Here is a 25,935-nt window from a genome sequence, read left to right on the forward strand (position 1 = left end):
CCTCCGGGGCGACCCGTAAGGAGGGGTGATTATGAACACTGCCTAATAATGTACAGGCTGTTACATTTCAAAACGTATTATTTACTTGTCTGTGTAAGCTCTCAGTCGTACAGGAGTTGTCCATCTTCAATGAAGGTATTCAAATCGTCTTCTGTACTGGCGGTTGAAGTCTCGAACGTTTCGCCTCTCATCCAAAAGGAGAAGTTTAGTTTTCGCTGACGAAGCCTTTTGGATGAGAGGCGGAACGTTCGAGACTTCAACCACCAGTACAGAAGACGATTTGAATACCTTCATTGAAGTATTATTTACTTATACTTAAGGATATTTTAAAGCCTCAATCGTGCATTCTCAGTTTCTTCACTGATTCTTTATATGACATCCTACTTTTTGATATCTTTTTAATTGTGTGTAGGGTCGAGAATGATTTTATTTTCAGACTCCATATCGATACATCAGCCCTATACCCAGTCTCGCGTGCTCGTCAGCAGGTGTTCGCAGCAGAAATAGTTGTCGATGTGCAGTGTTTGCCAAGATTTAATAAGTAAAAGGAGAAACCTGCCTCGATCTGTTATTTCGCGCGATGCTAATTTTGCTTCCCTGGCAGAATAAACAATGAAGGTCTCCTATAGAATTTCAAATGGCCGCTGAAAGAGCTGGCAGCGTTTTATTATCTTTCCTGCAAAGCTTAACGCGAAGGAGCACAGCTCGGGTTGGAATTCTGTCGCCACTTTGCCGCATCAAAGGTTCTAAATTATGCACAACGCAATTTGAGCTTTCAACCATGTTTTAGCATGTTAGCATCTTCAGACGCTCAGAGGGAACCTTGTTTGTTGTTGTGAGTCAGTGGCATTGGCGGTCCATCTGCACAGCGCCACCTACTGTTCATAGAGTGTGCATTATTAGGCTGTTAGGATACAAAATACATGGTGTAAAGTACTATATTTAATTAAGAGCAGTACTTAAAGCAGTACTGTGGAACTTTGGCTTATAACTCCTAAGTCATCTAGTGGTCACTAAGGGGAAGGCACTTGTGTGTTTGTTTTGGTTTGATTTGATCTCATTAAAGGAAAAAACAGAGGAAGAAACAGAGGTTTAAAGTTGTAGGACTCGAAATTCAACCATTCATAACGTCAGCTAACATTATATGAATATGAGTTTTATGTTTGGGCCTCATCCAAATCCATTCTTTGATTAGCCAGAGCAAAAATAGACTTTGTTTGTGTCACACTGGTCATTAGGAACATGTTTTGTATTGCCGACAACAGTATGGTCTAGAATGTTACGCAGTGTGCCTTTAAGGCGAGACACGGCAGGTGAAAATATTAGCAGGTTTTTTGCTAATTTCCTCCCTTAACATCTTTATTTTCCTAACCATCTTATTTATGCTGTTTTGTCGTTAGCGAGGCGGAGATATCCCAGAAGTAGCGACTACATTATTTTTAATGTCTTGAGTTCTTGAGTCATCTTCTGTACTCTATAGTTCAAGTGTAGAACGTTTGGCCTCTCACTTAAAAGTGAGTTTCAGGTGTGAAAGTCAGGTGTGAGTTAGGTCGTTAGGACTAAGAACTACAAACACTTAGAACTACAAGGATTTTTACCCACAGGGAGAGTAGCTGGTAATAGAGGGGAGGGACTGAGCCAAGCTTTATCTGAGCTGTGGGCTTCAGTAACTCCTACTGACTCCAAACTTTCCGTCGGGCTGAACAAGACTTTGAAGGTTTTTTTTTTTTTCAGAGGGATTTTTTAATACCTAATTCCTTGCCTGATTTATTCAGCTTTGAACACACATAAAAACAAGTTGAGTTTTTTCAGAAAGAGCACTAGAGAAAAATATTTTTTCCACTTACGATTGGCTTATTCAAAAACTAAACAACCTCCAAAAATAATAACAATAATATTGTTAGAAATATGTCACAAAATAAAACCATACAGTTAAATCTGGGTCTCCATTATTTAGATTTTGTTGCTGAAAATATGCACAAAATGCCTTATTTTTATCTATCTATCCATCCATCTTCTTCCACTTGCACCAGCCCCTTATGGCTCCTCCTGCAGGTGGTGGGTCCACAGATGGACGGCCTCATGATTTTAACTGGGCCTGTTGGTCTCTCATAAGGGGCTCCTGAACCGCTCTTTGTCTGACCCGTCACCTAGGACCTGTTTGCCCTGGGAGACCCTACCAGGGGCACGACGCCCCCGACAACAGAGCTCCAGGATCATTCGGGTGCTCAAACCCCTCCACCACGTTAAGGTGGCGGTCCCAGGAGGGGCTTATAAACACTTGCAATACATTTTTTCTCATATATTATATCAGTAATGTTGCTATCTCTGCAGGTGAATAAGGAAAAGAATAAATAAATCCCTATTCACCTGCAGTGTCTCGCCTTAAAGGAACAGGCCACCGTTTTTCCATATCAGATATGTTCTTACCTGAGTTTAGACGAGTTGATGTGTACCTGTCTGGTCTTTACACATGCACTCAGTCACGCACACCGACCAAAGATGTTGTTTGCATTTGGCTTCTCCCGGTGTATTCCTATAGCTCCAAACGGGATGAAGTTTGAAGCGACCACGCTCTTCCACGGGCACAAAGACCAGACAGGTACACATCAACTCATCTAAGCTCAGGTAAGAACATGTCTCAGTATGGAAAAACAGTGGCCTGTTCCTTAAAGGTAAAGATCAGTTCTATAAGCGGGTTGTACAACTTGTAACTGATGTTTAAAGTCATTGCTGAATAACTCTGAACATCCTGGTTGTTAAAAACTATACCTCTGACAACCTTGAACTCCTTTGTGTTTGTGACATGTCACTTGTGCAGATCGTGGCCTTGGGCTGGTGTTTCGGGGACAAGTCCTACCTGAGGAGCAGCTGGAACGTCCTGGATGGGATGCTGGTGATGATCTCCGTCATCGACATCTTGGTGTCTCTCATCTCCAACTCCGGCACCAAGATCCTGGGCATGCTGCGCGTGCTGAGGCTGCTGCGCACGCTCCGGCCGCTCCGGTAAGAGCTCCTGTCTGTGCAAAGCATGATGTATAACTGGACACGCCCAAGAAACAGTCGTGTCAAAGGGAGAGTGATAACAAGTGCCAACAATCCAGACCATTTTTCAGGATATTTGTAGCACACAGTGTTTTCTATGTTATATAGCTATAGACACATGCTATGCCTCATTTGAAAGACAGGAATCTAAGCTAAACAGAGGCTCATTTTGATCAAAACCACTGATTTTTCTTCTAGAAACGGAGATAACAGGGGTTTTATGAAACATTCTCCTTTCTGATTAACTCCTCTATCCTCTCTGGACAGACACTAATGTTATGGGAAGAGGCAAATGCCGAAATATATTTGTTTGAAGTCAATTTTCCACGACCACATTGTTGACACGTTTTGAAACACCGCATGTTGCCGCTTTTTGTGGCGTGTGCATTTAAACAGCCAGGTTCTTGGATTGAAGACTTTATCAGGATGTTTCTCAGCCGCCCTTGGACCGATTTTAACCATTTAAAAACTCAACTGTTTCGATCTTTCCATGGGAAGCCGCTCTGCTTTGTCAAACGCGTGAGAGAGAGCGAGAGAGAGAAGTGTCGAGTTATAGCTGTTCACTACTCAACACCACGCCCCCTCAGGCTAACACCACGCCCCCTCAGACTAACACCACGCCCCCTCAGACTAACACCACGCCCCCTCAGACTAACACTACGCCCCCTCAGACTAACAACACGCCCCCTCAGACTAACACCACGCCCCCTCAGACTAACACCACGCCCCCTCAGACTAACACCACGCCCCCTCAGACTAACACCACGCCCCCTCAGACTAACACCACTCCCCCTCAGACTAACACCACGCCCCCTCAGACTAAAAAAAAAGAAAAGGAAAGAAACGCAATAATATATATAAAATGTCCAGATCGTGACTTTTCACAAGTTTTTGATCATCATTTCTTTCACTTCTGTTCATCACAGAGCTACCAAAATCACATTTAAGGTGTATTAGGGTCTAGTTTTGTAGTAATGTAATAATTATCCCATTTTTGAAGCGTTTTTGTCTTTTTTTTCATCGCTTTTTTCATCACTGTTCTGTCTTTTGTCGCATTTTTGTCACTTTTTTATTATTTTTTTAGCATTTTCATCCTCGTTTAGTGCATAGAACTGCACATTAATTAAACAAATCAAGCCGACTTTGTGTGTGCATTTATGGATAAGAATGCACTGTGAACGCAGGCCCGCCTTAATGTACACATAGGCCCCGGGGCTTAAACAGAATTGTAAGGCCCCCAACCCCCCCTCAGCGCAAACCCTAATCCTAACCTGGTTCCCTTACGCTAAATCCCACAAAAACCCTAACCCTGCTACTCCTACATGTATCCCTCTAGGCCAGGTAGGGCGGGCCTACTATGGGGGAGCGCAGCGCAATCATCACATACGGTTTGTCATGCCACAAAGTGAAGTGATTGACATGAAAATCAACGAATCACCTTTTATTTTTTCCCCCCTTAATTCTGATAGGCCCTTGACTATGGTAGGCCCCTGGGCTCCAGCCCCTGCTAGCCCATTGGTAAAGGTGGCTCTGTGTGTACGCCAAAAATGTAAGGAGAAAAAACACGCGTGCCTTCCCACCCAACCCACCTGCACCTGAAGTTTGCCGCATATTTGACAAAGTCTGTGCATTACTTCACTGATGCCTTCATTTACTGGGAGCAGAGCTTTTGGCAGAACCCTCACTTTATCGTCTCTTCATTGCGATCATTAGCTTCATCCACACAATCAATTTCAAAACATGCCTGGTTTGAACGGCTCATTGAAATGCGAAGAGGCCATATTTCTTCATCTCTTAAACACCGCTGGACTTTGCACCCTAAATGTTTGGATAATGTTTGTATTCTCCACATGCACCGCAGTAGATTGCACTCTCCATCTTGTTGACCAGCCCCTTAATCTAATTATAAAGAGAGAGATGGCTCCATTGACTGGGCGCAGTCTGGAGGCTTGTTTGTTTTTCCTGCTCTAAGACGTAGTGACTTCCTTATTAGGACACATCGGCTTAACCATTGACCCGCACACGTCGATTCCTGACACCTGATTGGCTACTTGGACGGTTACTTGAATAAGCAGTTTGAGCGGTTCGGGTGCAGACTGAGCTTGCTGAGTAACACTGATGCAATATTTCATTTTGTTTTTTTGGCCATTCACCACCTGTAAGTCGTGTTTTTACTAACACAGATCATACGCGTATTTTCAGAAACTACAAGGTCTTTGCTTTCAGATGAGGGAATTGCACTGGCCTGTAGGCTGTAACTAAAGACGCGCCAACAATGCAACAAAAAAGTTTAGATCAGTTCTGTAGGTCTTAGCTTTCAAATGAGGCTGTCCCGTTGAGAAGCTTTTAGACTTGGGTAATGCACTCGGTTATGGCTGGGGTTAAGAGGTTAATACGAGGGTAACCTCCTAGCGTAACTACCCTGGGATGACAGGCCGCGACCCAAATATAGAATACAAAGTAAAATATTGTCCTTTCCTCACAAACGGTTGTTGAATAGGCGTTTGACAAGGCAGAAAAATTCAGATTAATCAAACAACCTGATAAAAGTCATTTTAACAGGCTCAAATTGTGATTCAATACTTTTCCCATACATGAATACAAATGTTTACTGAGAAAGGCTCGTGGCTAGGGCTGGGTTTGGCTACATACCAGCACTTTAACGGTACTTTGTTTTCGACACTGATACCTAAATGGTACTTTTTTAGAACAATAATATGTGGAAGATAGATGGATGGATGGATGGATGGATGTATACATAGATATATAGATACATAAATGCATAGATAGATAGATAGATAGATAGATAGATAGATAGATAGATAGATAGATAGATAGATAGATAGATAGATAGATAGATAGATAGATAGATAGATAGATAGATAGATAGATAGATAGATAGATAGATAGATAGATAGATAGATAGATAGATAGATAGATAGATAGATAGATATAGATAGATACCGCTCACAATGCCTTCAGTCTCTGGGTTCATCTCCAATGTCAAGAAATGTGTGAAAAATGGGGAATAATTAGGGGAAAAATTATTTTAAAAATTATTATTAAAAAATTATTGGGCAAAAAATCCTTTATTTGGGCTGAAACAACCAAGTCACTTCCTTTAAAGGGACTATACAGAGTTTAACATTTTTAACATTATGTATTTTCCTCCCCCTACATGTTCCAGCCATGTCCTAATGTGTAGAATGAGCTCAGACCTGTTCATCACAACTGCCTCTAAAATCCTGGACTGTCACTCAAAAAAGTGTTAATTCGGGTCCTAAGTGCCGTCATGCACGAGCTTAATGTAGAAGCTGCAGTTACCCATAAGACCTGAGGTGGCAGTAGTGAGCATAAAATGACGAACTTGCATCTAGCCCCTTTAATACTGCCCCTGAACCAAGTGATGTTATGTACGACCTGGCAGCTCGCTGTGGAGACGGACAATAGATGGACTATATATTTTTTTTTTTTTTTTGAGGAAAAGGGATGGACTGTGAAGGGAACTACCTGCTCTGGAGAACTGAACTAATGCTGAGACCAAGAAGAAAGCTAATACATTATACATTTTTGAACTATTACTGGAATAGGTCTTTCCTCCTGAGAGAGGAGGTTTGAAGCAGCCGGACCTCTTATCTCTCCTACGCCGTCAACACTTCCCTTCAAGGCCAAGCCACGGAGCTAAGCCATATAAGGGCTGAGCTCTCTGGGTCATATTTTGACTTTTGTAAACAACTGCACACACATACCCCTCCCTAACCACGCCCCCGTTGTTCTGTGCCTGCCTCAACACGTTTCCTCAGGCTGTCAGCTCATGGATTTGGTTCTAGCTGTACTGCACTTGGTTAAGACAGGGGTTAAGAGGTTAACGGAATATGATTTAGCATATAGCAGAAGCCACTATTAACGTATGTAAAGTAAAATCACTAAAGTTCAGCACATTCATTAACTTCAAACTGGGCATTGACCTCATTAAATGTGGTGGATGGGTCGACAACAGCTGAAAACATCTGGATCGTTTGGTGGCTAAATGCTACATTGCACAAGTTCATGAACCGGCTAGCGTGTGTGTCTGCACACTTCAGGATCAACGCCGCTTCTCCTTTTTTTCATTTCTATGGATAGAAGTGCTTCATTTTCTGTTAGCTTGTTTTTGTTTTCATTCACATGGGGATTTCGCTAATCTGTTTATGTTTTAGCTTCTGCATAACATTTGCCGTTGGCGTGTGACTCGCTATTCCAGACGAAAGCTTTTCCCAATCGCGAGTTAGCACGCGTCCACGGGCGCTTGTTAGCATGCTGGTCGTTTTCCGCTCGACTTGAGTCTCTGCTGTCTGAACTTGTGAGAAGGAACACTCACGAATGTGCCCTCGCTAGAATATTCATCAGTGCGCTAGAGAAAAGAACTGTAGTCAAATATTCAGTTGTGTTCTAACATTTTGCCCTTTAACCATTTCTGATCATTGTGTGTTCCATAACATTACCACATTACCATCACATATGTTTTCCATACCCGATACCAGTGTCGGATCGGTGCATCCTTACTGTTTTACAACCACTGAGCCGATGCTAATGTCAGAAGTATTGTTCTCCTCTTTTGTGGTTGCTTTGACTGTTTTATAGTGTCCTAAACCTATGGGCAGTTCTGGGCAGAAATTGACTCTCTTTCCTCTGTTTGAAAACAAATGTTTGCAAATATTAAGAACTGAAAGATGCACAGATTTTTTTTCCACATTTGTAGCATTCAAATTTACTATTTGGAACACGCAGATTCTGCATTTCTCGAGCGCAAAGCATGCTGGTCCAGGTTAAAGGTCAGGCCTACCCAGATCGTATCCCAAACTGTTAACATGACCGAGTGTGACGCAGATAGTGAATATATTGAGCGTTGAAAATCGATGTTTTGAAAGAATTCTGTAAGAAACGGGGACACATTGTTACTGGGAAGAGAAAAAGAACTTGTGCCCTTAAGCTAAACCAATAAATAAATAAAAAACAGTTGTATTAAGTAAATAGACGTATCTTCCACCGCCAGATCCAAATCCACTGCTCAATTCTGGCAATCTTTTATTTCCACTTCAAGCATGATGTGAAGAAATCAAAGAAGCAACGTGAATATACCAATACCTGGAAAATCTGAGGTATCGACATAAGACAGACGCCAGTATTGAAATTCTCTCGACTTTTCTGTCTTTCCACTTATTCTCTCATTCAGCTCTTCAGCAAAATGGAACTGATCTTGATAGAGCACAACTAAATGTAAGACTGTCATTTGCGTCCGGTTTGAATGGGCTATTGTCGACGACGAAGGAAAGAATCCAATGATAATATTTCACCAGGACAGCGCAATAATAGCAATGGAGAAAAAAAATGAAAAGAAAGAACAGCATGCCCACATCAGGAACTGACTGCGCTCCTGAGGGTAAGTACCTGGCACATTCTGCTGCTGTCGGCTCCCTCCCCGTATACGTCTCTAATCCCACCAGAGAACACGGCTCACGCGGCATTACCGTCAACTTAGCCACGCGTTCTCTGTCAGATTATTAACAACAGCTATTGGCTAAGTTGTCTTTTTAGTTGTGATGCTGGTTTTCTCTGAGTCCGTCTCCATCTTGATCACCCAAAACACTCACTCACTGTTGTAGCTTATGACACTCTATTCCTGTATGTATTATTAATATCATTCACTTCGCGCTCACTTCAGACACAGAAACACTATCCTTGATGGACGTTCTCGATATATGTGCTTTTCAGCTTCAGTTTTTGTTATGGCTGCCACCTTGGGTGCTTCTGGCACATCAAACTATGCATCTCCACTGACGCAGCTACTGATACTGCCCTGGCAAACATGTATGGACATAAGTTACAATTGCTGATGCCCTCAACCACACCCAACAATAGACAGATGCGTTTCTTGTATAGGGCTAAATGCTACATGCTAAGCATGGTAGAAATCTAATGTCTCAAGCAGCTTAAAGACTGAGTCAGAGTGATGCTCTTTAGACTCTACAGAGTGTAAAAATCATAGAGATTGGTTTTCCATGACCTTGATTTAGTCCAGGAGTGGAAACAGATCTTTGGTCATGTGCTGGTTCTTTTAGTTAGCCATGTCCTGGTTTGTTTACAGCTATGTCCTGGTTTGTTTACAGCCATGTCCTGGTTTGTTTACAGCTATGTCCTGGTTTGTTTACAGCTATGTCCTGGTTTGTTTACAGCCATGTCCTGGTTTGTTTACAGCCATGTCCTGGTTTGTTTACAGCCATGTCCTGGTTTGTTTACAGCCATGTCCTGGTTTGTTTATGTAGCCATGTGCTGGTTTATGTAGCCATGTGCTGGTTCCTTTACATAGCCATGTACTGGTTTATGTAGCCATGTGCTGGTTTATGTAGCCATGTGCTGGTTTATGTAGCCATGTGCTGGTTTATGTAGCCATGTGCTGGTTCCTTTACATAGCCATGTACTGGTTTATGTAGCCATGTGCTGGTTTATGTAGCCATGTGCTGGTTTATGTAGCCATGTGCTGGTTTATGTAGCCATGTGCTGGTCCCTTTACATAGCCATGTGCCGCTTTATGTAGCCATGTGCTGGTTTATGTAGCCATGTGCTAGCCATGTGCTGGTTCCTTTACATAGCCATGGGCTGGTTTATGTAGCCATGTGCTGGTTTATGTAGCCATGTGCTGGTTTATGTAGCCATGTGCTGGTTTACATAGCCATGTGCTGGTTTATGTAGCCATGTGCTGGTTTATGTAGCCATGTGCTGGTTTATGTTGCCATGTACTGACATCACTGGTAAAAACACTGAGATTGTCATCTGACGAGCCAGACCTAGCCCGTGCATTTTGGGTGAGTTGAGGAAGCTTGGCTCGGGTTGGCACATGATGAACATAAAGGCAATATAGTGCAATCATTTTAGCCTACAATTGGATTGAAACCCCAAAATGAGAGCGAATAGCAGTCCACAATATGAGGTTATACGCTGCCTCCTTGGGTCCAGGTGAGGTAAGGCGATTGCTTTTAACTGTAGCTACACTTAAAACATTCATATGGGTCCAAAGCCAAAGCACTCGTCTTATAAAAGTCAGGTTGCAGGGTAATAAGTGAGCAGACAGCCTGTTATTGGAAGAGACACCATGGTAATACGACGGCAGTGCTCAGGGACAAGTCTATGCAAATGTAATACAGGAAAAATAAAAAATGCAGAAAAGCCGGCGGTGCAGTCAGTCTTGCCCTGTAACTGTCACACATCGATCCCAGGAGTAAAGTCTGCCAGATCGGCGATGAAAATGAGCGGTCGTCAACTGGACTGGGTTTTCTTTTTAGCTGAGGAACGTCTTCATACTCAGGCGTTCATCCTCACCCCTCAGCCTAGGACAATGATTTGGCAAATGAGGAAATTTGGCTTAGATTTTGCTTGAGTTTTTTGTTTTGGCTCTTGAGACAATTATCCAATCAGAAAGCTAAAACTTTGGGTTGCCAGACTGTGGCTAAAACCAGTTTGCAATGAATATTACTATTAAAGAAACACAACACTTGTCTCTGTACTTGAAATATCAGATATTTTTTCAATCAATGAAGTTGTTTTGTATAGCCCAATATCACATAATGAGTTTCCTCTAAGGGCTGCCCCTTTACGAGATGGTTGTTGGTGTGAAGAGATTGAGAACCTTTTATCTAAACAGGAAATCATCACCGTCTGAGATTTCATAATCTTTTTTTCAGCAAAAACCCTCTCTTAACCCTAAACCCTGCAGACCTGTGCCTAACCTTTATCAGACACTAGAACCCACAAAGCAGATCCCTCTCCAAAAAGTTGTAGGACCTACGAAAGTGAACACGTTATTGTAGCGTTAAGCATAAAGAAATACTCCCAGAAAGAAAACAGTGCAGTGCCATCTCGGTCCCCTATGGTAGGACACTTCATTCCCCAGGATATACTCAGACCTGGGTTAAAATCTCTGCACCAGGACTTCCTTGCTGTGAAGGCAAGAGCTCTAACCACTGCCCTGCGGTTAAAGCACCCCATGTGCAGTTGTGATGGAGCCCGCAACAAAACAACAGATATTAGAGAAAGAAATTCTGCTGTGTACTACGTTTTAATCAAACGCCTCAACATTATTCAAAGAACACTGGTATCGGCAGACTCATTATATGGTCTGCTGCTTTAGCCGATAATTGACTTGCGCCAAATGGGAAGGCTCAGATGTGTTTAGCAAAGCAAGCAGCTGGAAGTATTTAAGCACTCTGATCCTCTCTTGGTAACCTCATCCAGTCATTATCGTATCTCATTAGAACTTCGCTTTCACGTTTGCTCTTTGACAACATTTGGGAAGTTTGAAAGTACTTTGAAGTTAGAGGCTTCAGGTAAACTTTATTGCCTCTTTAGGAAATCTGTCCTCTAGGTTCCGGACACGTAATCTGGGCAGTACAGTGGTTAGTGCTCAGGCTTCACAGCGAGAAAGTCCCGCGTTCGATTCCCTGCTGGACGGGACCATTCTATGTGGAGTTTGCATGTTCTCCCCATGTCTGCGTAGGGTTTCCTCATTGGCAGCTGTGGCTTTAATAGCAGCTTGCCACCACCAATACTACAGTGGCGCCTTGAGAAACTTGGTAACATATAGGTTGAAATATATACATATAGAGGCTAGAAAATATGTGCAAGCTTGTGTTGAACGCCAATGTGCAAGTTCTTGAGAGTGACTTCTCGATGGAGGAGGCAGATGAAATGCTCAAAGTAGGATCGTTCTAAAGTTTGGGGCCAGGGTTCATTTTTTGTTTTATTCAAGCAGGGAAAGGTTAAAAGCAGCTGCTCACATGACCACAGGGCTCTCACAGGAGAGTACAGTGCGTTACCAATTACAATGCAAATTGTATGTCAGTGCTATAAAGGAAAAAAAATAATAATAATTCAATGAAACTCATGGATGGTATTGTGTCCCAGGGCTCTTTGAATCACTGGTATCAATCTCAGACCCGTCTATGCTCTGAATCAGCCACAAATCTCTTAACAGTAATATGATTATGGTTGATCTTTCGCAACATATCAAAATGTTTTTTTTCATTTCCCACATTGCTTGAAAATGGTGGTCTGCTTAATAATGTGGAATGTCTTTCTTCAGTAGTTGCGATCTACCTCGGTCCCGCGTTCAAGCCTCCAGCAATCATGGTTTGTTCGCTTCCCAGCTGCACTGCGACCCGCCTCCAAATCTTCCATCCACGCCTTTTCCCTGCTGCATCTTTTTACGGGTCTTCCATACCACCACCATTGTCCAGGCTCCGGGGAAGACATCCCTAACTCCAAACTGTCCATCCATACTGACTTCAGTTCATACATCGATGTCTACCACCCGGGTCTGATCGCCAAAAGAAAGTCTATCCAGGTTGAATTTCCCTGAACTGGGCTTTACCTGACAGTGATTTCAAAACCAACAATAGAAGCCAATAGAGCCCATGAAGAGACAGTAGCGCAGGAGTAATGTGGTCATAGCGCCTCATACCTGTTAAGCGGTCTGCGGCTGCATTCTGTACCAGCTGTAAAAGCCGAATAGTTTAGAAATGCAAATAAACCTTTTGGCTTTTACAATCCAGCGAGGTTATAGTGCATTCAAAAGTATCAAAGTTGAAATATGCGCTTCATTACTTTTCTGCAAATCCCCTCACTCTCCCGAACCCCACCGCGGCATGGTTCTGTTGTTTAAAAGCTTTTGTGTTCATCCAAATCGCTGAATTGCCTTGTCACCCCATTTGGACTGCGGCCGCTTGAATTAAATATGAGGACGTCTGCTTTTTGCCCTCTGGCGGAGCAGTGCGTGTAGGGTTCACGTCACCACACACTCACTGAATGTGTCTGCGAACAAGGGGGAAAAAAAATCAATCTGGAATTATTTACAAGCTACAATGACATGGCTTTGTCCCTTGGGCCACCGAGGCAATGCAATTAAACGCACAGGAGCAGGGCTTTCCTCAATAACAAGTGAGAAGTGCCGGGGTTTTTATGTACAATTTCAATTTTGAGCCTCATTTTGCAGGAAATTTGGTAAAGGTGGTTTTATTTCCCTTCTTTAGAAGCTAAGGCTGCATGATATGACAACAAATATAATACCTATGCTCCATTACACCAATTTGTACGCTTGTTTTTTCTCCAGATGTGTCAAACTAAGGCTTCCAAGACACAAAATTAAGACCAAAAAATGGGAAAATAGTCATGAAACGTTTAGCCACGATTAGCATCCATCCATCCATTCATTTTCATCCACATTCCACGTTGCCGGGTCGTGAGCACCTGTTGGGAGACCCTACCAGAGGCACGTATATGGATATTGTGCCAATTATTATTATGATACAGAACATTTGCCGACATATTCTGCATCTTGAAGTAATAGGGTGAAGAAAGGGTGAAAAGTGTCGCCGAACTTCAGGAGTCTTGTAAAAAAGATGGAATAATATTGTGCGAGAGTGTCAGTTGCTGATGAATGAAATAGTCCTGCTTACTTTACTTCCTTCTCCAGATCTCAAAACGTTGCAGTTACAGCATGTAACCATGGTTCTGAGTGAAGAGATGAAATTCGATAGAGAAGTGGTTCCCAACCTTTTTTTGCCTTGCGAAGCCCGCGTGTCGATCATGTTTCGAGGACATTTTTACATTATATATACGTCATTTTTGTAAATCAGATGATTCAGTATTTAGTGGAGTGTTGTTAGTTTGGATTACTAAGTTTTGTTTATTTTTCACACACACATATTTACATACAGTCTAATAAATATTAATCCATGAAGTGCATTAAAGAATGAAGTGGACATACAGTCATGAGTGTAAAGTGATAAGAGCAGCGGACTTAAAACACACCCTTGAGGGGGACCAGTGTTGATGGTCAATACCATAAGTTATTTTGTTAAATTCACCTCTCCGATTACCTACTGCAGTGTGGCTTCAAGTTACATACGTGGGAATCTATGTATATATTGGGCTTTTAATCATTTCCATGTGGCGATATCTTTCCTTTAATGCATGATTGTATATAAATGAGGCCTCGGCTGTTGTTGGTGCCCATGCAGCTGCCGTACAGTCCGCTCATTAGAGATATTAATGACGGCACGGCAGCGGCGAGGGGCCCGAAGGAGCATGTGTGTACACTGTCGACATCATGATACATCGACTTTGTTTAACGGGACACACGCGCACTCCTCCACACCCATTCATCACCCCCACACGAGGCCAGTCGAGCGAGGGTGAGGCGAGGGAGTGTGGGTGTCAACCAGTTAGCCTCAGTCTCACCCCGTGGCCCTTTAATGTCAGCCTGCTCGATCATCGACATGTCAACCTCGATCTCAGACTCAGAGAATCATGGTTTAGAGCCGGTACATGGGAGCAACGATCAATTCTATGTTTTTTTTAAAGACCTTGAACCTGAAAGGTGAATTTGTAGACTCTGGGGCTCTTTGATTGAATCTTGCATCTTGTTTCTCTTTGTCCCTTTTGTTCATTTTTCTTCGTTTTAATGAGTTTTCTGGAAAGAGACTCCAAATACTTTAACCTGTTTTCCATTGAAGTTTTTCGACATAAAAGAGGCTACCAATACTAATGTTCAGCCACAAAAAAATATCTCCATTAGTGAGCCCCTCGTTCTCCCGTTGGCTGCAGCAGTGAGGTTTTGGGGTCAGCGCGGGCTAACAGGGGGCTGGTTGATGAAGACCCCGGTGCTGGACCTCTGTCAGTAGAGTGTGTGGGTTCATACATCACCGCTGCCCGATGGAATGAACTAATAGATTACAGAAGTCTGGGGCTGTGGAGAAGCCTTATTCCCATGTCGAAATGTGATACTGAAATAGCTCATGTAGTTATACCTAAAAGATCTAGACTCAGGTTTCTATAGAGGCTGTACCTCTCTGTGTCGGGAACAATGGATGGGTCAAAGGTTATGAATGAGAGCAAGTGGACTAAGCCTGCAGTTGTTGTATACCGGTTCTGATTCTTAATGGAAGCAACCAAAAAGGACGAAAACTTGACAATCACAACGAGAAAGAAGCTTAGATGAGTTTTGTCGGTATTTCAAATGAGACGTTACACTGACCTACAGTCTGTAAGCTCTAGTCGAGAAGCTTTAAAATTTGGGTAGAGCAGAACTGGAGAAAATGCACTCAGTTAAAAAATCGTAACTTTTGGGTCAAGCCCTCTATAAAATCAGTCATACCATAGACGCTGATTTATGTTCTTCCCAGTGGGTGGGGGTCAGGATTGATCTTTCAAACTCGTGGTTATGAGCCCGGCGCTCTACCTATGGAGCTAAACAAACGGAGCATTCATCTATCGCCACACGTAAAGTAATGTCATGATGCCCCGAAAACATGAGCACAATGCAATTGTCGAGGCCATTAGCGACACAATAAGCCCTTGAACTAAACCAGTAAAAGCTACAAAACCGAGGACTATAACTGCGTGTTGTTTCAGCCGCAAAACAAACTTAAAATGCACGTTTATGAGGGTCATCTCGCGACTAAGACACAGTTAAACTTCACAAAACCAATCAAAGGATCCCACTGTAGATTTAGGTAATGAAATGGTCAAACTCACCACGGAGTTAGGGAGGTGTGGAGTGAAAACAGAAATCCCCAAAAAGCAAAAACATTGTAATGTTTCAATGAAATAATAAATTAAATAAACCAGAAGCTTTTTCCAAACTTGAGACGAGGGGCAGGAGGGTGAGTCACCTGACAGCTCCCAACATGCACTTCTTTGCATATATTTGTCTAAAATGTATTAAACAATAAGAGGCCTGAGGCTCTGTGAGTCCTGGAGGGTGTTACAATAACTTATTTTCACTTATGATGGCAAATATGATGTAATGGGCAGGAGTAATGTTATATCCGAGCGGCCCATTGCTCATTATATACGAGATTATCAAGGAACTATAACTCAAGACAGCTCAGATACCTCTAGTGGAGCTAACATAAAATTGGACCCATATAGTGGGGAGCACGTCCATAGAGTGTGCAGTATCTCTTGGGGGCCGGTATGGTGCGATACGGGCCTGACCTCTCATCAGGTCAGACTGGCCCAAAGGACGTCGGCCCACCGGGAAAACTCCCGGTACATCTGTCGCTCCGTATCAGCGCCTTGCAGACAGGCGGGTCTGATGGTGAGTCACGTGACTGTTTCCTTGCTGTAAAGTACTTAGTGAAGGTAGAAAAGTGCTATATATAAGCTGAGACCATTTACCATTTATCGGCACACAGTGATACCGACACTAGTTCCGTTCATATTTTTGTTCTCCACGGTAGAAGTAATAAATAGAGATCTGAAAACTTTTGAAATCCACGGAAAATAGGGTACATAAGAAAAGTCGGCTGCTGTATACGTTGTTTTGTTTTTTTTAGAGCAAGAATCCTCCCCTCCACATCTCCCATATCTCTTAATTACACCAGGTCTTTCCTTTCTGCTGCGCGGTGTCCTACTTGTTGTTCCCTTCCCACCGCGGGAACAAAGCGAGCAGGTGCAGAGCGTCGCTTCGCATTCCTCTCTCCCCGTTTCTCTCTCTCCCTTTTCTGAGACGCACCTGCACGAGAAAAACAAACAAGGACCCGCCACAACCGCCGGCTCGGCACGCGGCTCGCGTCGGGGCTTCATCAGAGGGTATTGACGAACTTAATAAGGGATCTTGACAAGGGCTTTGAAGGCGCGAGGTGTTGGAAAGTCTGCTGTTTTGAAATGCAAAGCAAACTCCGGAGAGTGGCCAACTGGTGATTTGTCCTTGACAGACGTGACAAAGAACAATGCGGGAGTGGGGGGAGAGAAAAACAGTCCCGTGGAAGGTTTCCGAGCGTGCAAATTAGGGACACGTAGGACACAGAAACTTGATTAGGGAGAAAATGTATGCTTCATGTGCAGAATGATTATGGACTTAACCTTCGTAGCTATTGTTTATATGCATGGCTTTAAATGCTCTGTACCCTATTTTTCCCCTTCATAAGCCGTGATGAAGGTGGACACTGAAGTTTAAACAGTGTGTCATGGTCCAAACTCGTTCTTAAAGAGGGGGTATTATGCAAAATGGACTTTTTCAAGCTTTACACCATGTTATTATGTCATTCCCTCATTAAAAACATGCCTGAAGTGTTGCCTTGGCACATTCACGTATTTCTGAGTAATCTGTAAAAACTCTGATGGCGGCCATTTTAGGGATAGGTTTGCCTGAGTCCTCCTAGGAACGCCCCCACCTCCTGGAGACGCCTCCGAGCTTTCGTCACCAGCCGAGTAACCAACCACTGCTCCTCAGCAGAACCCCCTCCCCACTGATGCCACAGACAGCGTGTGGAGGGGGCGTGTCGGAAAGGGTCAGAGGTTCTTAAAGAGACAGAGGCCTATTTCAAGACATTCACTACAGCCATTTTGAGAGAGACATTTTATACAAGGCAGTTATTCTAGTTTACTGCAGTTACAGACCAACAGAAGGTTTGGTCATCATTGTAGTGAGATATGGACTGGTGCTATGTGATTGAAAAAATAATACCCCCTCTTTAAAGGAATACTGTGATACGTTCTTACCTGAGCTTAGACGAGTTGATGAGTACCTGTCTGGTCTTTGTGCCTGCGCTCAGTCACGCAAATAGACCAAGTCGTTGTTAGCATTTAGTCACGTTTTCCCTATTTCAATACAGTTACATGAAAAGTTACTGGATCCAGGTATAGTCACACAAAATGTCGATTTTCGAAGCGGATAAAAAGGGGCACTTTATTGTAAGGCGTAATAATACCGTAGGAGCACTTTGACGTCCGTGCTGTAAAGACAGCTATGCAATCAACTCGTCTAAGCTAAGGTAAGGACATATCTCGGTATGGAAAAACGGTGGCCTATTCCTTTAACAGTCTAAAAACATTTAAATTTACCATGTTGGGTGATGCTGTAAGGCCATACCATCTCTGTAGTACAGTCAGAACCTTGATTACATAATAAATAAATGAATAAATAGGCTAATCTCTAACGTGGCTTGTGCTAATATCCGCAGGAGCTTATAAACACTCGCACTGAGGAGGGTCTGCTCCTGCTGAAACATCATTATTGTTATGAAAGACTTACCTCTGCAGCGCAAACATGTCGCCTTTCGAGGAGAGTCAGACTCTGGCACAATCAGCCCAACAGCTGTAATCTGGAGCGCTGAAGTACGCGTTTTGTTATTTCGTATGTTAAGTAGCCATGTGCTCCGGGTGCGAGTCAGGCCTTCAAATGAATACAATCAAACTGGGAAGGCCGATATACTGTATGCCAATGGGACTAAAATATCATGTGTCTGTCACAGTGAGGTTTTTAAAATGCCTCTAACTCGACTCAACATTGACCGAGCCTGTTACTGCAAATGCGTATGGTTTGAACAACACTGTAGTTAAAGGTGCATCATGGAACTTTTTATGCAGACCAAAAAAAAACGTGATATTTGTACATAACTGACCATGTAGTGACCCTGTGGCCGTATGAGTGGTCACCATGGCACCTTTACTTTCCACCCCAGTCGTCTCTGGGACGCTCCAGGATCAATTGTGTGGAAAGTTTGCATAGGAGAGGCTCCGTCAGCAGAGAAAACCTTCCAAACAATTGATCCTGGAGGCCACTGTGAAAGTAAAGGCCAACACTTACTTAACCACTGGGTCACTATGAGTTTAAATACACTTTTATTTTTCATATTAAAGTTACATAATGCACCTTTAAGCATGCCCTTGTTAAGATTAGGGCTTTTTTTTTGTTTCCAGGTAACATTTTGTGTTAGGATCCTAAAATGGCCCAAAAGATCAAAATGGGGAGGGAAAAAAAGTTTATTTACCCAGCATTTACCCTGGACTTCTGTCATGTGCAGTCAGAATCCCTAGCCCCCTCTACAGCTTTGTTACGGTACTACACTGACTACTCCAGCCGGCACACGTTCCTGTCACTCTCCACTCCAAAACCAAGGCTCATTTTTTTTTTATCTGATCAGGCCTTATAGATCCCCGGCCTCGGTCAGTCCCCGTCTCCTTATTAACTCCTGTCCGCCGTAATGCGCTATTGACCGCGCCTTCACTCAGCTGTCAGCTCGGCCGCAGAAGAATGAACAGGCAGTGGCCCGATAACCTCTCCGCGGATCTCCATCACTATTGATCTGTGCGCAGAAAAAAGCCCCACGGCTGCAGGGATTCGGACGTGCTTGATCGAACCTCCACCGTGCGGTTAACAAGCGCGGCGAGCGTTGGCCTCGGTGCGGACGTCACGGAACAGCGAATCCCCTGAACGGCTGCGCATCGCTGAACGGGGACGGCCAAATGAAATGTGGAATCCTGAGCCGGAGATTTCACAGGAAGTAACTACAACATCGCGGCGCATCGGCCATTTTCCCACACTTATTCATTCACAGATACTGGCATGTTTGGTATCCATGTGTAGCAGGAGAGGCGACCGAGATGACGCTGAAATCCAAATATTGTCATGTCCTTTCTGGGAGACAGTCACAGCGAAAAAAGGCAACAATACACACATGTGCAGACCATAGAGATGTCAATAGACCGTCATTTCTCACTCCTCCCCGTTTACCTCAATGACCACGCTCGACGGGAAATTATGGCGGATTTACAGACTCCTCCTCCCCAGCTCTGATGAAACATGTTCCTAAAAAGGACATAAGGGCGGGATCTTCACTGTAGACTGTAGGCCCTTGCATAACATGTAATTCGGTCATAGCCACGCAGCTCCAGTGCCAACAGTCCGACCCTCATTAGTACAAATTTACAACATTTTTCTTACGAAAACCAGCCTGATTTCTTTAATTGTGCCTAACCCAGCGTTATCACAGGAGCAATCCTGTCCTATCGTAGAAAGGCTTTACGAACGGCGTTCAGGCTTAGAACGTGTCTTAAGTCCAATGCTATGCAATGTAAAACTAGCTTGTTCTATACGGAGGTACTAAGCAATGGTGGTCAATATCGGCCCCTAGCGTCATCGTGAATCTCTGCTACAAGCGGCCATTGGTGCAGACGTTGCAAAACAGGGGCGTTTTCTCAAAATTAGGTTTTCATTGTTTGTTTGTTTGTATACTTTATTGTCCCCATAGGAAAATGTGTCCTCTGCTTTTAACCCATCCTTCGATGTCGCTGTGGCAACCCGTAAGGAGTGGTCGACGGCAGTGCCGCGCCCGGGGACCCGTCTCCATGATGTGGAGCCAGGCTGGTGGTCAGAATCACCTGGCTGGAGGATTCACCTATTGCACATGTTTTTAGTGGTAGGGGAAACCAGTACCCGGAGGAAACCTACACGGGGAGACCACGCAAACTCCACACAGAAAGGGCCTGTCCTGGTGGGAATCGAATCCGGGACCTCCTAGCTGTGAAGCAGAGGCGCTAACCGCTGTGCTACCATGCCGCCTTGCAACAAAATGTCCACTTAAGTATCTTCTACAGACTCCAAACTTCCCAGGCTTGGATTCTGAAGGTTTTTTCAGAGGGATTTTGTAATATCTTGTTCCCTGCCTGTTTTATTGAGCTTTTGAACACCAACGAAACAAGGCGAAATTTTAATTTTGAGTTATTTTTCACTTACCGTAATTTCGGACTATAAGCCGACTTTTTTTCCTCCTTTTGAACCTTGAAACTTATACAACCGTGCACCTAATTTATAGACTTTCACGGTCATACTGAATAACCATACATTCAAACCTGGCTCTGTCCATTATGTCGAAACATTTATATCACTACATTTATTTATTGTTTACCTGTTCACCTGCAGCATCTCAGCTTAAGTTATAGCTTCTCATGTGCAGTAAATCTGTGGAGAAACGTAAGTCCAGCTTTGCCACAAGTGAATCAGGGCAGATTAGCTCTACAACGAGAGAAGTAAATCAGTTACCTCATAGATGTCTGAGGACTGCTGGGGACACACTAGAGGATTTTCTGGATTGTTTTGAGTGAGAGGTTATTGATTGTCCTCTTGTGTGTCCCAGAATCCATCCGTATAACGCTGTGTTGTTTTCGTTGCAGCGTGATCAGCCGAGCGCCGGGCCTGAAGCTGGTGGTGGAGACCCTCATGTCCTCCCTCAAGCCCATCGGGAACATCGTGGTCATCTGCTGCGCCTTCTTCATCATCTTCGGCATCCTGGGAGTGCAGGTGAGGGGACCTGAAACCTAAACATATGCAGGTTAATTCTCCCAACGGAGTACGATTGATCCACAAGGTTCTGTATCAAGAGAAAAAAGGCTTGTCCACTGCTTTTTGTCCTTTCTTAGAGCAAACCACTTTCACAAAGGCCTTAAACGTCATTGAAAAAAAGCATTCAATTGGATTCCAAGTATCATTAGATCAGAATATGAAAGGAAATATTCCTTGGTTTTGATTTATTTATTGTTATTTATTGGCAGGTAAAAGCATAGATTTTTCACACAGAGGTCGAAGTGGATCATCTTAGTTTTCATGTCAGAGAATAAAAACGAAAAAACTTACCCCGTACAATGTTTATTTTATGATGTTTGGTCGCTAGTCAGAGATATGCCAGAAGTAGCTAATGTCGCTTCACAAAGCCGGCTTTCCCTCGGGTATTCATTCACAGATATTAAAGCAGTACTAAGTAACGTGTTTACCTTAGTAAATACTTTCCGTAGTCCCTCTGGGGGTAATACAAGTGTTAATGGGTTGATTGGGGGGGTCTTTCATTTCCCCCTGGTGTCTCTGGCCAGAAAAGCACAATTGCAACTTGACTGCCACCGGACCGGAGTCACCAATACACACTAATGGAATAACGAAGAAGAAGCTAGCAGCTAACGACCCGGCCCCGGATAAAGCGGAAGAAAATGGATGGATGGATGGAAGCTTGCAGGCTAATGGGCAAAGCTAACTGTGCGGCACTTAAACAGTACTTACAGCCAAGTTTGAGTCAAAAAAATTATTTCCATTGTGTAATTGGATGTACAATACTACTCTGTCCCTTTGTCTTTTCTGTCAGCGTAGTATTTACTCTCACGGACAATTGATAAGTACAAAAATCGCAACCTGCTACGACACCTGCACTGCAGTTGTGCTCTTGGCCTCTAGGGGCACGAGTTACTTAGTACTGCTTTAACATATTTTACATCCACGTGTCCTGAAGGTCCTCTGAGAATACTTTCTCTGCTTTTGGAGCTTTTGGACCTGAGCTGTTCTTTCTACGATGGACAGTGCAATAAAACGTAAAAATGATACTGAATGAAAAATAAATGAATTTTGGTTGTTTTTATACAGAAGATGTCTTATTTCTTTTTGAAAACATAAAATAACAGAAAGCTTAAAAAATCAGTAATCTACAGCAAAAGTTTCAAATTGATATCTTATATTTCTTTTTTTTCCCCTATTCACCTGCAGCGTCTCAGCATCATGTTAGTCTCCAGTGCCCTCTAGAAAGTGGGGCTATAACACTTTCTAGAGGGCACTGGAGACTAACATGAAGGTGAGACGCTGCACTGGAGACTAAGGTTCGGAATCACATGTGTGTCATATACACTTACACGCGTGTCCCCCTGGATCAGCTGTGCGGCGCCACATGGCCGTCAGCCTCATCAATGTGAGCGTCGCCAGCTCATCCGTCTGTCACAGGTACAGAGGTTTCACATTCACATATTGACGGATTGGGAGTGTGAGCCCTCCATCTCTCCAGCATCCATAACACCTGGACTCCATCACGGAAGAACAACCGCCTCCTCCCCCTGACCTTTGGGCGACGGGGGGGCTCCCAGATCACATGGACAAAGTAAAGGGGACAGGTTAGACCAAGGGCGCGGCTCAGTCCGATGTGAACGCTGCGTTTATATGTAATTGGAACTTTAGACATCGATAAATAATGTAACGGTTTCATTAAACAAGAATCAGTGGACTTTTTGAGGCAAGGCAAGTTTATTCATATCGCGCATTTCACACACAAGGCAACTCAGTGCGCCTTAAAGGAATAGGCCACCGTTTTTACATACTAAGATATGTTCTTACCTCACTTTAGACGAGTTAATATATCCCCGTCTGGTCTTTGTCCGTGCGCTCTGCCAGGCAAACGGAGCACATACGCAGCCTCTCCCACATGTCACATAGCTCCGAAAAAGCTCACGATAGAAGCTACCAAGCTCTTCCACGTGTTCCCTATTTAAATAAAGTTACGTGAAGTGTTTTCATGCGAAGTATATTTACACAGAAATGTAAGATGTCGATTTTATAAGCAAATAAAAAGGGGGACTATATTGTGAGGCATAATGATACGAGGAGTAAAATGTCCGCGCAGTAACTCCTAAAGACTTCCCCCGCTCACTTCCGTCAATAACCTTTAGGAGTTACTGCGCGGACGTTTTACTCCTCGTATCATTACGCCTCACAATATAGTCCCCCTTTTTATCTGCTTATAAAATCGACATGCTACATTTCTGTGTAAATATACTTCGCATGAAAACACTTCACGTAACTTTATTTAAATAGGGAACACGTGGAAGAGCTTGGTAGCTTCTATCGTGAGCTTTTTTGGAGCTATGTGACATGTGGGAGAGGCTGTGTATGTGCTCCGTTAGCCTGGCAGAGCGCACGGACAAAGACCAGACGGGGATATATTAACTCAGCTAAAGTGAGGTAAGAACATATTTTAGTATGTAAAAACGGTGGCCTATTCCTTTAACCCTTAACTCCCACCTGAACCGAGCACATTTTCTCCAGTTTGGCCTTACCCCCAGTCCAAAAGCTTCTGGAAAAAAGCTGTGACGAAAACAATGATGGAAACGTGACAAAAAAGTGACAAAACATTGACAAAAAAATGACAAAAATGTGACAAAAAAATGACAAAAATGTGACAAAATGTGACAAAAAAATGACAAAAAAACACAAAAAATTGATTAAAAAATGGACGAAAAAATGACAAAAAATCGATTTAAAAAATGGACGAAAAAATGACAGAAATGTGACAAAAAATAACAAAAAAATGACAAAAAAATGACAAAAATGTGACAAAATGTGACAAAAAAATGACAAAAAAACACAAAAAACTGATTAAAAAATGGACCAAAAAATGACAGAAATGTGACAAAAAAATAACCAAAAATTTACCAAAAAAATGACAAAAATGTGACAAAATATGACAAAAAAAATGACAAAAAAACGAAAAAAATAGATTAAAAAATGGACGAAATAATTACAGAAATGTGACAAAAAATAACAAAGAATTGACCAAAAAAATGATGAAAAAATGACAGAAATGTGACAAAAAATGACAAAAAAGTTACAAAAATTATACCCAACAAAAAAATGATGGAGAAAAAATCTGATGACGTGAGGCAAAAGATCCTCTCGGTTCAGGCGGGAGAGTTAAGAGGTTAAGAAAAGAAGATATGCTAAATTACAAAGCCGCGTAGTCTGGTTTTAGCTTCCTGACTTGGCCTTGAATGGGGAATGTTGACTGCATAGGAGAGATAAGAGGTCCTGTAGTCGGTCTCATCAGAAAGATCACAATTATAAAGTCAAGAAGAAAGAGGCACAGTCCAGAGAGGTTTAAACATTGCCAACTAAGGCTAATCTGCCGCCCCCGTCCCTGGTTAGGCTTTTCTAGGGGAATCAAAGAAAAGAAAGTGAAAAACATCAGACAATACAACAATAAAAAGAAAGAAGAGAAGGCTGTCTTATCACTTCACATCCCGAGTCCATCCATACAGTTCAGACTGACACTTTTGTTTGTTCTTTAGCCACAGATTCAGCATTTGTGAGAAAAAACTTCCATAACTGTGTCCGACTCACTGAGAGCAGACTGACCCAGAGCAGTTCCTCACTCCTTCATTGGTACATGTTTGTACTGACACATTACAGAAGGAGCAAAACCATTAACACACTATGTTTTATATAAAAGAAATTGATAGTGCACTTTAAGCTTTTGCCTGATGTTAAAGGCTTTAGGACAGATTGTGTGGCCAACAACATGACATACAATGATTTGGAACATTGCAATTGCAACTTTTTATTACAATTCCTCAATCAGATTAAAAGTTAGAAAATGGAGATGGACTTTTTGTGGCCATTATAAATGTTCATATAAAACTATATAGTTTCTAAAAATCATTACTCTTGAAACGACCTGCAGTCCCGCGGAAATACATTTCATACACTTAATAATTCCTGCACGCCTTCCATTTTGCCTCACTGGTGTTCCCCACTTTGGCCACTCTTTCTATCGACAGCACAGGATCCCATTACTTAAAACGTCATGATATACGTACGCCTCTAATTTCCACGGGGCCTGCAAATCCGGCGGCTCAAGGTCTAACGCTATAGGAGCCAGCGCGATGCCCTTGGTGCACTGGCTAAACGCTCCTGTCCGCACGGCATCTGTTTAAGTGCTGCGGCGTCAGAATGGGTTAACGATCGGCCAACAGCACGCGCACCGTCCTTAACCTTCGGCCACAGTACAAGCATTAGCCCCGCCGTTTAGCGCGGAGAGATACAGCTTCGGCCGTAAATTTTGTCACGAAGGCCCGGTCGTACAATGAATATGTTTGTGGACGTGAGTGAATAGTCAGCGAACGCCCCGGGTGCTTCACTTTCTCTGAGCCCAGATTCATGAATCTCTTGTGTTTGGTACTTTATCTACCACTTACTCAAATCTCTGTGCTGCCAACATTGGAGTAAAGGTGCTATTAGCATGTGGTAAGTCAAGACAGACCCCAAAGCTCTGGATTTACCTGCGATCTACTTTCCCACCCTCACCAATGGTCATGAGATCTGGGTCATGACTGAAAGGACAGGATCGCGGATGCAAGCGACCGAAAGGAGTTTCCTTTGCGGGATGGCAGGAGCTCGGAGTAGAGCCGCTGCTCCTTCACGTCCCGAGGAGCCAGCGGAGGCGGCTCGGGCATGTGTTTCGGATTCCTCCTGGTCGCCTCCTCTGG

At 43.2% G+C, this 25,935-nt stretch overlaps 1 protein-coding gene across 10 annotated transcripts in view; it reads left to right on the forward strand.

Annotated features, from left to right (window-relative positions):
- cacna1g (calcium channel, voltage-dependent, T type, alpha 1G subunit) overlaps positions 1-25,935 on the forward strand; it is a 347,077-nt gene that overhangs the window by 247,493 nt on the left and 73,649 nt on the right. For all 10 annotated transcript variants that reach the window (XM_079577933.1, XM_079577934.1, XM_079577929.1 and 7 more), the window contains exons 21-22: positions 2,822-3,006; positions 21,040-21,166. In XM_079577933.1, the coding sequence (XP_079434059.1) occupies positions 2,822-3,006; positions 21,040-21,166 (312 nt within the window). The remainder of the gene's footprint in view (positions 1-2,821; positions 3,007-21,039; positions 21,167-25,935) is intronic.

This window comes from Gobius niger (genome assembly GCF_951799975.1).
Source record: "Gobius niger genome assembly, chromosome: 19".
Lineage (NCBI taxonomy): Eukaryota > Metazoa > Chordata > Actinopteri > Gobiiformes > Gobiidae > Gobius > Gobius niger.